This window comes from Notolepis coatsorum, assembly GCF_963971535.1.
Source record: "Notolepis coatsorum genome assembly, chromosome: 1".
Lineage (NCBI taxonomy): Eukaryota > Metazoa > Chordata > Actinopteri > Aulopiformes > Paralepididae > Notolepis > Notolepis coatsorum.
Window position 1 is genome coordinate 277342409 of NC_140165.1, and position 16783 is coordinate 277359191.

At 41.9% G+C, this 16783-nt stretch overlaps 1 protein-coding gene across 2 annotated transcripts in view; it reads right to left on the bottom strand.

The window, feature by feature from the left end:
- The window catches only part of LOC311243740 (BICD family-like cargo adapter 1), a 95112-nt gene that overhangs the window by 9758 nt on the left and 68571 nt on the right, over positions 1-16783 (bottom strand). For both annotated transcript variants that reach the window (XM_084333080.1, XM_084333081.1), the window contains 2 exons: positions 10301-10465; positions 388-465 (listed from right to left, as the gene is read on the bottom strand). In XM_084333080.1, the coding sequence (XP_084189206.1) occupies positions 388-465; positions 10301-10465 (243 nt within the window). The remainder of the gene's footprint in view (positions 1-387; positions 466-10300; positions 10466-16783) is intronic.

The following is a 16783-nucleotide window of genomic DNA, read 5'->3' on the forward strand; positions in this document are numbered from 1 at the left end:
CTCTTAACTTCTGGAAGGGTCTTCTGCTAGGATAACGATACGCGTGGCGAACCATCAAGAATGCATCTTCGAGAAACAAAGACCTCTGCATGCAGTGCCTCTTGCCATGTGCGTCATGTAGAAATGTCCAGGTAGGAAGCAACAACTATGACACACATTCAGTCTTGTGGTGAAACGGGTCCAAGTGTGGCCAGGATGTCAATCTCCATCGAATAATAGGAAGAGAAAAAATGTAGTCAAAAAGGAAGTGAACAGGAAAGTGGTCCACCGTACAGACAGAGATTCCTCCGACAGTAGCAAGGTCAGAACAGACTTCCCGCCTGCCGCTATTAATGTCCAGACACCCGCCCTCCCTGAAGGATACGTTTCGTTCATCGCAGGGGTTACCTGATCGCTCAGCTCCCGAGTGACTCTCGGATTCCCACACAGATCGGTCGTCCCGTCGACAAAGGCCCGATTCAGCTCCTGGGACATACAGACGTCAAAAGAGAAAGATCGGATGTCACGCTGTGCGCTTCATGAGAGATTTTACAAGCAGAGAGAATAGTTTCTGTGTTGTTTGGGGGCTCCAGGGAGAGGGGGGGAGAGGTTTCGTTACGATGATAAACTCTGGTTACAGGTCTGAACGCTCTGCAAAATGCCACTGTTGGACAATTGGTGTTTGTGTGTGTTCACTCATGGCTGGGAGGCCTGGTATTCATGCCTACACCCGAGGTGTAGGAGAACCATCAGGAGGAAGCTATCAGTGGGGCTTGGCAAACCATGGGATCCCAGATATTAACAATAGGTTCCCTGGAAACATTTGTAAGCAATATAAAATGACTAGTAATAATAGATATAATATGAATATAAATAAAGAGGGAAATTGCTTTTGTGGACTGTTAAAACCAAAACCAAACTGGCCAGCTCATAAGAACACAAACATTGTAGTTACCTAGAAGTCTATCCTTAAAAAGGGGAATACCACCCATAATGTAAGAATTCTCAGGACAGGGGGCAATGCTAGGATATAAACCTAATTTGGGTGTAAGAGCTCACAAATGTGTTATGGCCTGTCAGAGTCCCTGGAGCCGCCCCAGACACACAGCAGGTTAGATCTCTCAAATGGAGATGACCCCAAACTGATGGTCTAAGAAGCCCATATAGCGCAGTAAAATGAATGGATTGGATCAGTCCCTGACATTGCTGGACGTTATTTAAGGCGAGACACTACAGGTGAATAGGGTAACAAATTTAACTAATAGATATCACAATGAAACTTCCCCAGTTGATTACTTATATTAAGACAAGACTTTTTTGTATTACAAGTTTTCTGAAATTGTATGTTTAAATATGCAAATGAGGCATGATCTACTTAAATATGCACTAATTTGCATATAATTCCAGGACAGAAATCTGAACATTGGATAAAGGCAAAGCCATTTTCAAAATTATAGTTTCATTTTGTTGACATATTAGAGCCAAAGGTTATTACAGAGGGGATTTTGGATATCTCTTTTTGTCACTCCATGAATCAGAAAATACTCCATTCAGTCCATTTTTATGGTAAAATTCCATATTTCGCCATGTTTTTAGGAATAGAATGTGATATAAATCAGGGTATGAATTAGGGATGCACGATATTGATTTTTTGACACCGATATCGATAACTTTATGCTCCTCAAGCCGATAACCGATACCGATAACAGATATTTATTGTATTATAATTTTTTTTTAAATGTATATATATTTTTTTTTTGGATACATTTTTTTTTTTTTTTTTTATTAGTATTTATAAGCTCCGACGTCATCGGTACTGCTATCGGTACTCGAGAAATTATGGAGGTTTTTTTTGAGGAATTTAAACATCGCAAACTAATCTTGTTGGCCGTTTTCTATCTCTCCTGCCTCGGTGTCTCTGCCTGCGCGAGGAGCGGGCTGCGCTCACACACACACACTCACACGGGTGCTGCAGAGTACAGACAGCTCTGCTCTCATCATGGCGGACAGAACGAAACGTTCAAAAGTCTGGGTCTATTTTACTAAAGTCGATGCTGACAACGCTCGTTGCCACAAGTGCAACAAGACATTTGTATGGAAGCAAATGAGTGCCATAAGTTTTTTAATTTAATCAGACACCGCATTTATAGCATTGAAAATAAAAACATGTATCTGAATTTGAAAACATGTATCTGAATTTTTTCAGACACCGCATTTTTGTATCTGAATTATTTCAGACACCGCATTTATAGTTTCAGACACAGAATTTATAGCATTGCAAATAAATACTTTGAAAATCATGTATCTTTGCTCCAAATTTACCTATGCGAAATAAAAATGCAGTGTTTTTTTTTTATCCACTTTTTCTCCCATTTTCTATATTTTCTCCCATCCCAATTTCGTATCATCCAATTCAACCCTCCCCTGTCACGAACGCTGTTTCTTGCCTCCCACAAGCCGGCTGCAATGTGGACTAAGTCATACATAGCACAAGTCCCCTCCGGTACTTGAGGTAACAGCAGTCTCATCTTTTCACCTGCGCAGCTCGATCTCTCAGTGGCGAGGAGTAACGCGTGGGAGGCTCACGCTGCCCCCGACACTTCCTGATTCTACTGCGCAGGCGCACCAACCGACCTGTAGGAGTCGCTGTCCACAACGCCCGATCCCCACCCATCAGTTTCCCACCCCCTAATACGGCCAATGTGTAGTATGAACGACCAGCTAAACTGAAAGCAATGTGGAGCGCTGGGCTCGAACAGGCAAGCCCAGCGTCTCCGTCATTCGTGGCGAGCGCCTTGCCCACTACGCCACGTAGCCGCCCCATAAAAATGCAGTGTTAATAAAACAATTCGAATGCATAATAAAATTCAATTCGACGCCAAAAAAAAAATTCGATGCATAATTGCGGTGTATATAATTCGATGTCAAAAATTCGATGCATAATTGCGGTGTATGGAATTCGATGTAAAAAACCAACATCCGGGTATCCAGCTGCAGAACCACAGAACCACCACAGCAGCAGCAGGCTGAGGCCCCTCGCTTCCATTGGCTGATTTGGGTCACGTGACCGTCCCACCCAATGGCTGAATTGGAGTATTGCACTACGGGCATTGGCTGATGCACTGCGGGATTGATTGATTGATTGAAAACTTTATTAACAGATTGCAGAATGGGTACACGTGACCACCACAGGCCCTGATTGATTGAAAACTTTATTAACAGATTGTAGAATGGGTACAGTGACCGATTGATTGATTGAAAACTTTATTAACAGATTGCAGAATGGGTACAGTGACGTCACAGGCCCGGATTGAATGATTGATTGATCTGATTGATTGAAAACTTTATTAACAGATTGTAGAATGGGTACAGTGACCGATTGATTGATTGATTGATTGAAAACTTTATTAACAGATTGCAGAATGGGTACAGTGATGTCACAGGCCCGGATTGATTGATTGATTGAAAACTTTATTAACAGATTGCAGAATGGGTACAGTGACGTCACAGGCCCGGATTGATTGATTGATTGATTGATTGAAAACTTTATTAACAGATTGCAGAATGGGTATAGAGGTGTGATAGGTGTGATAGGTGTGATAGGTGTGAGAGGTGTGATAGGTGTGAGAGGTGGGATCGGTGTGAGAGGTGGGATCGGTGTGATAGGTGTGAGAGGTGTGATAGGTGTGAGAGGTGTGATAGGTGTGATAGGTGGGATCGGTGTGATCGGACACCTATCACACCTCTCACACCTATCACACCGATCCCACCTATCACACATATCACACCTATCACACCTATCACACCTATCCCACCTCTCACACCTCTCACACCAATCCCACCTATCCCACCTCTCACACCTATCACACCTCTATACCCATTCTGCAATCTGTTAATAAAGTTTTCAATCAATCAATCAATCCGGGCCTGTGACGTCACTGTACCCATTCTGCAATCTGTTAATAAAGTTTTCAATCAATCAATCAATCAATCAATCCGGGCCTGTGACGTCACTGTACCCATTCTGCAATCTGTTAATAAAGTTTTCAATCAATCAATCGGTCACTGTACCCATTCTACAATCTGTTAATAAAGTTTTCAATCAATCAATCAGATCAATCAATCAATCCGGGCCTGTGACATCACTGTACCCATTCTGCAATCTGTTAATAAAGTTTTCAATCAATCAACCAATCAATCAATCGGTCACTGTACCCATTCTACAATCTGTTAATAAAGTTTTCAATCAATCAATCAGGGCCTGTGGCGGTCACGTGTACCCATTCTGCAATCTGTTAATAAAGTCACGTGACCCAAATCAGCCAATGGAAGCGAGGGGCCTCAGCCTGCTGCTGCTGTGGTGGTTCTGTGGTTCTGCAGCTGGAAACCCGGATGTTGGTTTTTTTACATCGAATTCCATACACCGCAATTATGCATAGAATTTTTTACATCGAATTATATACACCGCAATTATGCATCGAATTTTTTTTTGGTGTCGAATTGAATTTTATTATGCATTCGATTTTTTTTATTAACACTGCATTTTTATTTCGCATAGGTAAATTCGGAGCAAAGAAATTCAGATACAAAAATGCGGTGTCTGAAAAAATTCAGATACATGTTTTCAAATTCAAATACATGTTTTCAAAGTTATTATTTTCAATGCTATAAATGCGGTGTCTGATTAAATTCAAATACTTCTGGCACTCATTTGCTTCCATACATTTGCCAGTAATGTATAAGCACTGGTACTTGTCAATGTGGCTGGCGGGGAGATAACGTTAGCTCCGAGTAGAATAATGGCTGACAATCCGGAAGTAAATAAACGAATGAGAGCTTCCGATTGGTGGTAAGAAGAAGAGGTGGGTGCAAGCGGTGGGACGCAATTGGCAGATCGACTGTCTGCCTCCGAATGTAACGTGACTACGTCACAGCCAAGAAAGGGAGCGCTGGATTTGTGAAAAACTCCCTGTTCCTAAACCACACGCTAGGGCTGGGCGATATGGCCTAAATATGATATCACGATATTTTCTGACCTTTCGGCGATACACGATACGCATCACGATGTTTTTCTTTTTTTCCCCCAAAATTCATTATGAGGCTTACCAAGACAGTATTTGAGTTTGCAAGCTAACATTAAAGACAAAATAAAATACCCATGCATTTAGCATTTTTATATTATATATTAGATTTAGATTATTGGATTATTGGATTATATATTGCATATATTTAGCAATGAGATATTATATGATTTAGATATGAAATATGATGAATTGAAAATGGGGGACCCTGATGTAAACAAGACGAAAGTCTTTCTCTGGTCTGCATCCTCCAGTCCGCTGTTGACTGTTGTTGTATTGAGCTGTACTGTATTGTACCCATGCTGCAATCTGTTAATAACGTTCTCATTCATTCAGTCGGCAAACAGAATCATTTTGATTGACAGTCGCGTCTGCCAATTACGTCACATCGCTTGCACCCGCCCTGCTGTTCTTAGCACCAATCGGCAAGCGCGTATTCATTTTTTACTTCCGCCATTGGAGAGCTCAATGACAATAACAATGGCAGCGTTTAGCTTTTAGCTCCGCAGAAGGACTAAACGACTGGAGGCATAATGATTTTACTGCAACGGATGTTATAATAAAAGCCTTTCCATACATCTGTCTGATTGAAAACTTTATTAACAGACCGCAGAATGGGCACAACTGAGTCAGCACGGGCTGAGATATGAACGACTAATGCTTGCTTGCTATATCTAGGTCGACCTCGGTCGTTGCTATGTAAATACGCTGATGTTATTGAAAGTGTAACTATATAACGTTAATGCCACAAAACGAATGCCTTTGTTATCATAAGTAGTAACTTTTGATGCAGTAGTGTGTGTGTGGGGCGGCGCTGTTCAAAAGTGTCAACGTGTGGACCAGATTGACGCGACACAAGCCTCTTGGGCAAAACATCACGATATCCACGATACGTTTAAAAAGTGTATCGTTAATGAACTGTACCCGATATTTATATAATATCGTCATATCGCCCAGCCCTACCACACGCTATCAGCCGTAACACAGTACTGGCAAAACGGGAGGAGGCTATAATAAAAACAAGCGCCCTTCATCCAAATCCACCCACACCGGATTTCTTTTAACCAAAAAATGTATTATATATTATCGGAGCTATCAATAACGTTATCAGGTTTATCGGGATGACGTCATAATTGCTGATATCTATCTCACTGAGAGGCCACAGTACGTCAGACTAAAGGACAGTCAGTCTGACGTACTGGTGAGCAACACCGGCGCCCCCCAAGGAACTGTGCTGTCACCCTTCCTCTTCACCCTCTACACCTCAGACTTCTGCCGCAACTCAAGCGGGTGCCACCTGCAGAAGTTCTCAGACGACTCCTCCATCGTAAGCTACATCACCGACGATGATGAGGAGGAGTACAGAGCCCTGGTGGAGAGCTTCGTGGGGTGGAGCGACAGCAACCACCTCCAACTCAACACCAGTAAGACCAAGGAGCTGGTGGTGGACTTCCGGAGGGGCAAGAAGAGGCCCCCCCCGATTCCCATCTCCATCCGAGGGGTGGATGTGGAGATGGTGGACTCATACAAGTTCCTTGGGGTACACCTGAACAATAAACTGGACTGGTCGGACAACACAGAGGCCCTCTACAGGAAGGGACAGAGCAGGCTGTTCTTCCTGAGGAGACTCAGGTCCTTCAATGTGTGCAACAAACTGCTGCAGTCTTTTTACCAGTCTGTTGTGGCCAGCATCCTCTTCTATGCTGTGGCATGCTGGGGAGGCTACATCAACTCAAGGGACACCAACAAGCTCAACAAGCTGGTGAGGAAGGCTAGCTCCGTGGTGGGAGTCGAGCTACCTAGACTTGAGGTGATGGTAGAGAGGGGGATGATAAGGAAGCTGGCTGCCATCATGGAGAACCCCTACCACCCCCTCTACGACGAGCTAGTCAAGATGAGAAGCTCGTTCAGCCACAGACTCATTCCCCCCCGACACTCAACTAACCGCCTCGGACAGTCCTTCATACCAGCGGCCATCAGGCTCCACAACAGTGGGCAGCGACTAGCAGCCTCCAGGCTCCACAACAGGGGGCAGCGACAGCGACTGCTACCAGACATTGACCTGGGACTTATAGGAACCCAAGGAGGACAACCTACACTACCTTAGGCTTACTGCACCCTATGTGGATACTGTGATACTGTGAATAATGTATATTTCAGTGGATACCGTGATACTGTGAATAATGTATACTCAGTAGATAGTAAATTATAACACTACCTCATGCATACTGCACCTTATGTGACACTGTGAATAATGTGAATATTCCTCAGCTAGTCAGATAGTAAATTATATTGACCATATTGATCAAATTGTTTACACTGCCTGTGTTGTTTTTTACTACCTGTATACTGTGTTGTTTTACTACCTGTACCCCCCCCCCCCCTCCCCCCATGCTGCTATGATGCCTGAATTTCCCCAAGGGGATCAATAAAGGAATATCTTATCTTATCTTATCTTATCGGCCCGATAATTATCGTGCATCCCTAGTATGAATGCGATATCAACAAACCCTTCTGTAAATACCTTCAGAACATAGATATGAATAGAACTGGAAGGTTTGGTGTATGTGAGTGCTACTGAAGTGGAGATTTCTGGCTCAGAGTATGAGGAAAAACTCTTAAAACTAATTTTTGGGAAAACGCCTTCAAAGTTCTGTATTGTAAAATGCCATACTTTTTTTTTTTAAACAGATATTTGCAAACACAATACCTAATTAAACCATTAGTAATAGACGACCTAAACAAATGCCTGATAACTGAATAATAATTATGTTATTGAACTGAACAGAACTACACACAGGCTACAAACAGTGTAGTACAGTGTAATACCCCCTAATAGGCAAAACATATTTGAATAGATATCACTATGAAACTTTCCCAGTTTGTTATGTACATATAAACTAAGAAAAAATATATTGCAAGTTTTCTGAATTTTATGTTTATATATGCAATATGTGCACATTTATGGATGCAATAAGACAAAATGAAGTAAAATAAACAACTAACTTGTATTAAGTGTAGTGAGGAAAGGGGGACACTGTTCCACTGCATATGGGAATGTGTGAAAGTGAAAACCTTCTGGCAAGATGTTATTGATCTGATCGATCAAATCTTATCAAAGAAGTTGCCATTGAATCCCAAGCTTTTTATTCTTGGTTTATATCCTACCACCCCACATCTACAACGCAAAGAGTTTAGATTTATAGATATGTGCATATTACAAGCAAAACGTGTAATAGCTCTTAATTGGAAAAATGTTGATGGACCAAGAATTGGTATGTGGATTAAAGAAATGGCTTCAAATATGTCAATGGAAAAGATGGTGTATATTGTTAGACGTAAACAAAACATTTTTGATAATGCCTGGGGACCATTTGTGTACTTCTTAAAGCATAATACGAATGTTGGGAACTTGCTTCAACAAGAACGGGATTAGGGGGAGTACTGTGGGACAACTCTTATTATTGTGTAAAAACGACAAGAAACACCCTTTACTTAATGTGTAAAACATTTTGGTTGTATTATTATTTATTTATGTTTATTTTTTATTTAAATCTGTATCCTTCCTATGTGAACCTGTTTTTGAAGTTAATTATTATTTTGTGGGGTGGGGTTAGGGGAGGGAGAACGGGGTGAAAATGTTTGCTGAATACTGCTCTGCTGATATACATGTTGTAATTTGCAAACTAAAACCCAATAAATATATTGTTTAAAAAAAAAAAATAAACAACTAAATGTGTGTTATTGACGTTTTATTGTCACTAGTTTCATAGAAGACTGTGGACTGCGGCGGCCGAGTTGGTCAAAAGCTCCCTGTTTAAAGCACATAGAATCCTTGACATCCCTGCCTGACTGTGGTGATTGAGTCTCCACCCCCCCCCTCCCCCTTTTTTCCCCTATTTTAATAAATGTAATAAAAAATTGTCTTCTCACTGCAGTTACATTAGTATCATAGTCTAATGTCTAATGTATTTTGTGTTTGTGGTGTGTTTTATTTAAATTTTTAATTTGGTATATTGGTATTTTGTATTTATTAGTTAAGTTTAGATCAGTATTCATTATTTCTTATGGTTTTGTCATCATTATTATTATTATTATTATTATTATTATTATTATTATTATTATTATTATTATTATTATTATTGTTGTTACTGTGTTTGTAAAATAAAAATTTGATAAAAAAATATTTATGGATTGGATCGGTACTTGGTATCAGCACAAACAATACTGTACAAAATCGGTATCAGCTGTAAAAAGGGGATATTGGTGCATCCCTATAAGATTCTTTAGGCAAAAGTTGCATGATACATTCTTTAAACGGGACATGCATTACTATTCCTTGCACTATTTGGGCAACTTTACACAATTCCTGTGAGTCTATGGAAGCCATCTGTAAGTTTTTTTTTCAAAAGAATTCATTGTTTTATATTTCGAATGAAGTACTCAAAAGCATAATTTTTCAGCCTCAGGATTTCAGGCTGTTATTGGATGGGCTCCGCCCATAAGCGATTTGAGTGACAGTCACCCACACAGCGTGATACATACGAGAGAGAGCGAGAGTGAGAGAGAGATGGAGAGAAGGAGAGAGAGAGAGGAGAGATGTGTCCCAACACACAGTCAAGTTTGTGTGTAAATGCTCCGACGAGGGAGAGAGAGGAGCGTCCCCGACACACACGCAGTCAAGTTTGTGTGTAAATGCTCCGACGAGGGAGAGAGAGAGAGAGAGAGAGAGAGAGGAGAGATGCGTCCCGACACACACGCAGTCAAGTTTGTGTGTAAATGCTCCGACTAGGGAGAGAGATGGCGCACACACATTTTTAGACACATTTCTGCACGGTCCCGCCGGTCCCTCTCTATCTCTCTCTCTCCCTCTCTCGTTCCCTGCCTCTCTGTCAAAACCCGTTTGAGTGTGTCGGGTTACAGCACATTATGCGCTACAACCATAGAGGGGGCGTTACTGCAGATCAGCTACGTCGCATTGAGAGTCAAATCAGAACAGCTTAGTTGAGTGAGGGAAGATCTCGTGAACTCGAGACTAGACTGATGAGTCAATATGATAATTAACGACACAGACCACATTGATATAATCCCCAATTGCTAGGAAATAATGCTAAACACTGGAAAAGGCCATTTATAATGCATGGGACCTTTAAATTTAAATTTGACTGAAACTTCTAGTTAAAGGCCCACTATGTCAAAATATCATGGTACTAGTTTAGATCCTGTGACCCGTCTCTCACCTGAGGACAGCGAGCGTTGGCCAGGTGTTGAGCCACTCCCTTCAGCTGGTGCAGCATGGCCTGCAGGTCCTCCTTTTGCCCCGTAACCTCTGACCCTTCCGGGCAGTTCACTTCCTGGGTCAAGGGGAGAAGCAGCTGGAGGATGGAGGCCATGTCTTGGGTCATCTAAGAAGAACAGCGGAGGTACGGTTGAATTTATTACATTTATCTCAATTCAACATTCACACTGTGCTACCTGTGACAGCCCACTGCAAGGTCATACAAGGCCGCAAACAAACGCCACTTCTGGCTATGCGATTAGTCTCCCGGTGTTAACGGGTGGTAAACGTTTCCATGATGACACCGACTCATCATATTTGTCCCATTTTGAGGAAACAATGAAAGTAGCTTGGAGGCTACTGCTGTGTTCAGCCTACCTTATGATTGTAAGAAGAGAAGTGGACTAATAAACGTAGCTTGGAGGCTACTGCTCTGTCCAACCTAGATCATTACTGTAAGAAGAGAAGTTGTAGACTAATATGGCACATGTCTCCTCTTACAAAAAGCTTCCCACGGCTTTCCTCAAGGAAAAGGAGGTGAAAGAAAAGTAGGTTAACATTTTCTTTTTTTTAAAGAAAGTAACACCATTTACTTTTTAATGTGCCATATTTTCCCCATGTCACTCAATACGAGTGTTGTAGTTCTTAACCCATTCTCTGCCGGGCTTATATCCATCCTAAACCATCCTCCGCCAGCGCTATTTGTCTATGGAGATGTTCACCTTCTTTACAGGGCTATAACTTTTTAAATTGTATTGCTAAATTGACATTACTATGGCCCATTCAACATCAATTATCTATCGTTCAGGATGTAGGAACGTTTTACTTTTTCATTCACACTTTCATACTAAAATACCGTCTAGAGTATAAATATGTTTTTATCGTTTTCTGCAGTATTTCATAGAACGTGAGATATAGGCCTAAATGCATATATTAGATGATCAAATGCAGTTTGATACCGATCAATGTTATATTAAAAATTTCAACTGTACATGGTCCTAAACGTCATGTCATCTGCGGGTGAACGGAGGGGTCGTTTATAATTCAATGACCGACGTTAAATGATTCATGTAGTATGGGTGATATATTGATCAGAGCAGTTTGTATCGAAAATGGTAAATAAAAACGCTGAAACTCACCCCAGTCTCCTCGTAGCGTTGGGGGATGAGAGTGGAGCAAAAAGATCGCTATTATGGGATACCGATCAATGTTATATTAAAAATTTCAACTGTACATAGTCCTAAACGTCATGACTGGTCATCTGCGGGTGAACGGAGGGGTCGTTTATAATTCAATGACCGACGTTAAATTATTCATGTAGTATGGGTGATATATTGATCAGAGCAGTTTGTATCGAAAATGGTAAAGAAAAACGCTGAAACTCACCCCAGTCTCCTCGTAGCGTTGGGGGATGAGAGTGGAGCAAAAAGATCGCTATTATGGGATGTTGATCGATGCAATCCATTTCCGGTTTGTATATTACTAATACACGTCCAAATCATGTTGAGTATTGAGTTTTGGCAAAGATTCATATCGACTGTATCTATATTGAGCCCCGGGACGATCACCGAGTGGCCGGACGAAAATAGGGGACGGACCACTTCCGGTTTGGGCAACTTCCTGTTTGGCAACTCGCAGATCGGCCACCTGGTGGCGGTATTGAAGCGTTGCAGAGTTGTGCCGAGTCCCACAGCATCACCCAAGACTCCGTGGGTGAAATATGAATACCATGACGAAAATATTAAATATTGATCTCAAAGACGCCTTACGGCGTCATTGGCAGATTACGCATGGCGGAGAATGACGTGTTAACACGTCATCGGCGGAGAATGGGTTAATATATATATATTTTTTTTTTTAACCAACACACCAACATCATGGGTAATGGGCTTGCCGTCTGAAGCATTCAGTAGAAAGCTATCTGGCTGCAAGATAGCCTAGCACAAATTAATGGAAGTGGATACGGACCACTAGCCTAGCATCTCTCCCAGAGTTTTATGCTAGGCTATTGGTCCATATCCGCTTGCAGCTGGATAGCTCTCTACTTGGTATCCATCTTCTTGTCTGACTCTGGAGAAGACGGCAACATGCATTTCCCATAATGTTGGCGTGTTCCTTTAATATTGGAGGTGGCTTGTGAATTTCAAATGCCATTTTTCATTAATTGCACTGCTTTTTATATTAGTGTGATTATCACTATGACAAGTATGATTAGTCTTCCAGCACTCAGTGTTTTCGGTTGTTTTTTTAGTATAATGTGCTATATTGTATATTCATTCTGAATGGAAAACAAATGCATGCCATTGTAGTACATCATTAATATAAATTTAAAACGTTTTGCGTTTTATTTTGTTCTTGCTCTTCGGAGAGACCGTCTTAATCAAACACACTACCGTGCTCAAAAAGCCATCGGTTTTACATTAAAGAGGAATTCAACCCATTTTAAGAATTCATATAATATGCGTAAGTTATTCCTGTGATGAATATTCATAGGGATTAATATAATAGAGAGAACCCTCAAATCTGTGACGTGGCCTGGATGTAGGGTGGCTGCCACAGACGATGTCCGTGTGAGCTCTTACACCCACCCCGGTTCAGACTACAATAAAGAAGAAACCACATTATAGAATATAGATTTCTAGCTTCAGGAGAGAGTGGTGCATGCTCACAAATATTGACTGAACTTTCTCCAGGCACAGTAATAACATTGTGTGCATTCTTAAAATGGGCCAGCATTCGCCCTGTAACTCATTCAGAGCCAGCTATTAGTCGGGGCCCGCTGTAGCTAGGCCGCGCTTTAAACGATAGGAGTGCGTCACCTTGTTTGTAGAGCTATAACTATATTCTATATTAGAGCTATGGATACAATACTATGGCCCATTTGACATAATCAAATCAAATCAAATTTATTTATAAGGCCCGACAACACACGTTAATGTCCCCATGGGCCGTACAGGTCTTCTTTAAACAAGTCAAGAAGAAAACATAACAATAAGTCAAGAACAGAACAAGAACACCATAAGGTCCAAACATTTTTAGATGAATGCAAATAAATGAAAGAATGCAAGCACTCCCAGACATACCCCACGCGAAGGTAAGGAAAAACTCACTAAAACCTAACAATAGGGAAAAAAGCTCCACAGGCAGTGTGGAGGAGAGAAACCTTAGAAGGGCCATTCAAGGGGGGATCTCCCTTCTTAGATGTTGGTGATAGTAGTGTTGCAGACGGACAGTTGGTAAGCATGCACTCATGTGTGTAGTGAAACACAGATGAGTGCATGCAATAGCAACTGAACATTTTGAAAGATTAAAGATAGAGCTAATAGCGATAGCAACTGAACATTTTGAAAGATTAAAGATAGAGCTGATAGCGGATCTATTTGAGGCACAGGGGCGGCGCAAAGAGGGTCACGTCCTCCCCGTCTTAGTCACGGGACATTCAACACTCCGGTCATTGCTCACCCATCTATCGTTCAATATGTGAAAAAGAATATATTTTCCATCCATACGTTCCCGTGTTATACCGTGGTGAATATAAGTATGGTTTTAGAGCGGTCTAGGGTAATTCATGAAATGCTGAGTTATAGCCTTATACGTCAATTCCACTATAGACGTTGCCGTTTCTTGCCTGTACACGCTATTATTCCGAAATCAAATCTATATCATAGGTATTATGTTCCATCATGAATGCATGAAAGGGGGGGGGGGGGGTCGTTTCTGATTATTTGATTGTCAGTAACGGCATTCGCATTGAACACTAAAAACGCTTATCAGCCCGATCGGTATAAAAGCATTGCAGGATCAAGCAAAAATGTATGTCAGATCGTCCTTACCTGTGATCGGGATTATTCCAAAAATAATATTCCAATTGTTTGATCGCCATCTGGTACATCTAATGTCCATTTGGTCGACGGCATAATCCACCACAACATATGGATCGGGGATATTTTACGCGCTTCAATGGAACCGGGAGAACCGCTCCCCTCGCCCGACAAGGAAAAATGAAACCGGAGACATTTGGCCATTACACAGGCCAAGATACAAGGTTACAAATGGTGCTCGATACCGCCGTCTAGCTGGATGCGGCCGGTATACTTTGGCGACCTCAGACTCATTCCCTATGGTAAGACCAAGGTCCCTGGATGAATAATGAATAAAGGAATAAACGACCAAAACCCGAGAAATCTCGGGTCTGGTGCCCAACGCATGGCGAGTTAACCCGACTTATCGAGTTTGGCCTCCATTGAGTTAAAAGTAGACAGTGTTTTTTTCACAAATCAAACAGGTGCCTCCACAGAGTTCCTCTGCACTACATCTCTGATCCAGTACTTTATACACGGAGCGGAGGTGCACTACATCTCTGATCCAGTACTTTATACACAGAGCGGAGGTGCACTACATCTCTGATCTAGTACTTTATACACGGAGCGGAGGTGCACTACATCTCTGATCTAGTGCTTTGTACACGGAGCGGAGGTGCACTACATCTCTGATCTAGTGCTTTATACACGGAGCGGAGGTGCACTACATCTCTGATCTAGTGCTTTATACACGGAGCGGAGGTGCACTACATCTCTGATCTAGTACTTTGTACACGGAGCGGAGGTGCACTACATGTCTGATCTAGTACTTTATACACGGAGCGGAGGTGCACTACATCTCTGATCTAGTGCTTTATACATGGAACGGAGGTGCACACACTCACTTATTACATAATCCCACTTCCTTGAGCCAAATATACCAGAACATGGACCCTATGATAAGCCGACAAAAGGCACATGAATCAGTCAGCTATTGCATCATTATAGATTAAGATACAAAATTGGAATATCTCTCCCTCTCTTATCAACATGTTGTTCTACACAGTAGGCCCCGCCCCCCCTAAAAGTACATTAGACTGCGGGCGCTTGCCGCTGATATGAGCACCGATGCGAGGAAACGCTTCTCCAGCCCGAGCCGAGACAAACAGGAAATTTAGAGAGCGACCCGTGGGAGCAGTTAGACGTCACATGCACCTTCCTCGCTAGAAAGAAACAATGACACAATAAAGTGGACAGCGAGAAAAGTGAGAATAAGGACATAGTCATCGCCCCCCCCCCCCCCCCCCCCCCCCCCTCTCATTGAGTTTTCTTGTGCTTCTGACAAGCCTACATTAACACAGCAGCAGCCCCACAAAGCTCTTCTCACTAATGCTCCATTTGAAGGCAGGATGTGCACACATCAGGAATGCGTGTTCCTGGTGTGAGAGCTTGTACAGGAAGTCCTGTTGCTCATTACCATTCACTTTACATGTACAGCTACTGTGTCTGATGTCCTGTTGCTAGGCAGAGGTGGGACCAAGTCATTGTTTTGCAAGTCTCAAGTCAGTCTCAAGTCTTGGTACTCAAGTCCCGAGTCAAGTCCCAAGTCAAGACAGGCAAGTCCCGAGTCAAGTCCCAAGTCAAGACTGACAAGTCCCAAGTCGAGTCCCAAGTCCTCCTAACCTTTGAGTTTCGAGTCCTAAACAAGTCATAATACGCGCTTCACCAAAAAAATCATTATCAACTTGTTGGCAAACATAATCTAATTTCTATAAATGTCATAATATTCAGAATCAGGGTTAGTCTCACAACTAGATACATTTGGGCAAGAGCTGCTTGAGAAAACTAGTTCATGAGTATATGGAGAAAAAAAAAGAATAAGGATCACCATATCCATTTTAAAGGTAGGATAACAATAACCAACATATTGTCTTCCCACTTGGACCAATAATTAATTTAATTTATTCTGCCTGCCCTGTATACAGTCTATGGCACATGATCCATAATAGCAGACCTCGGTTCAACTAACTAGTCTACATTTTGGGGTATAACAAATCATATCTATACATTTTGGGGTATAAAAAATCTGTACTGAAATGACAAGGCATCTCTGCATTTCGTATATTAGGTAGTTTATTAGGTATTAGAATTAGGTAGGGCCTAATTCGTGTGAGAGTTCTCTCTTTCTACCTTGGATCAATGACGAAAGTATTTTTCAATTGTTTGTATTGAGCCATACTGTATTGTACCCATTCTGCAATCTGTTAATACAAATACAAGTACTGTTAGACTACTGCTGGCCATTCATCAACCGAGACATTGCTGATTGTTTTATTTTATAAGACAAGACTATGACTACCAACTGCCTAGTCAGCCGTGTATCAATCTAGGATGTAATGATAACGTTACCACACTGACTGTGTCGATGGCTCATTGATTTACGGTAACTACTGTAGCTAGCTTGTGACTGCAACTTGTTCTTGTTCGCGGACGACTCAGCCCTGCTGGTCTCTGACAATAACAAGTTACAGGTTGAAAAAACCCTCAGCTCAGAACTCGGCAGAATCTGCACCTTCGCTGATAACAAACTACACCTGGGTAAAACAGAGTCCATTCTCTTCGGATCAAATAACAAACTCAGCAAG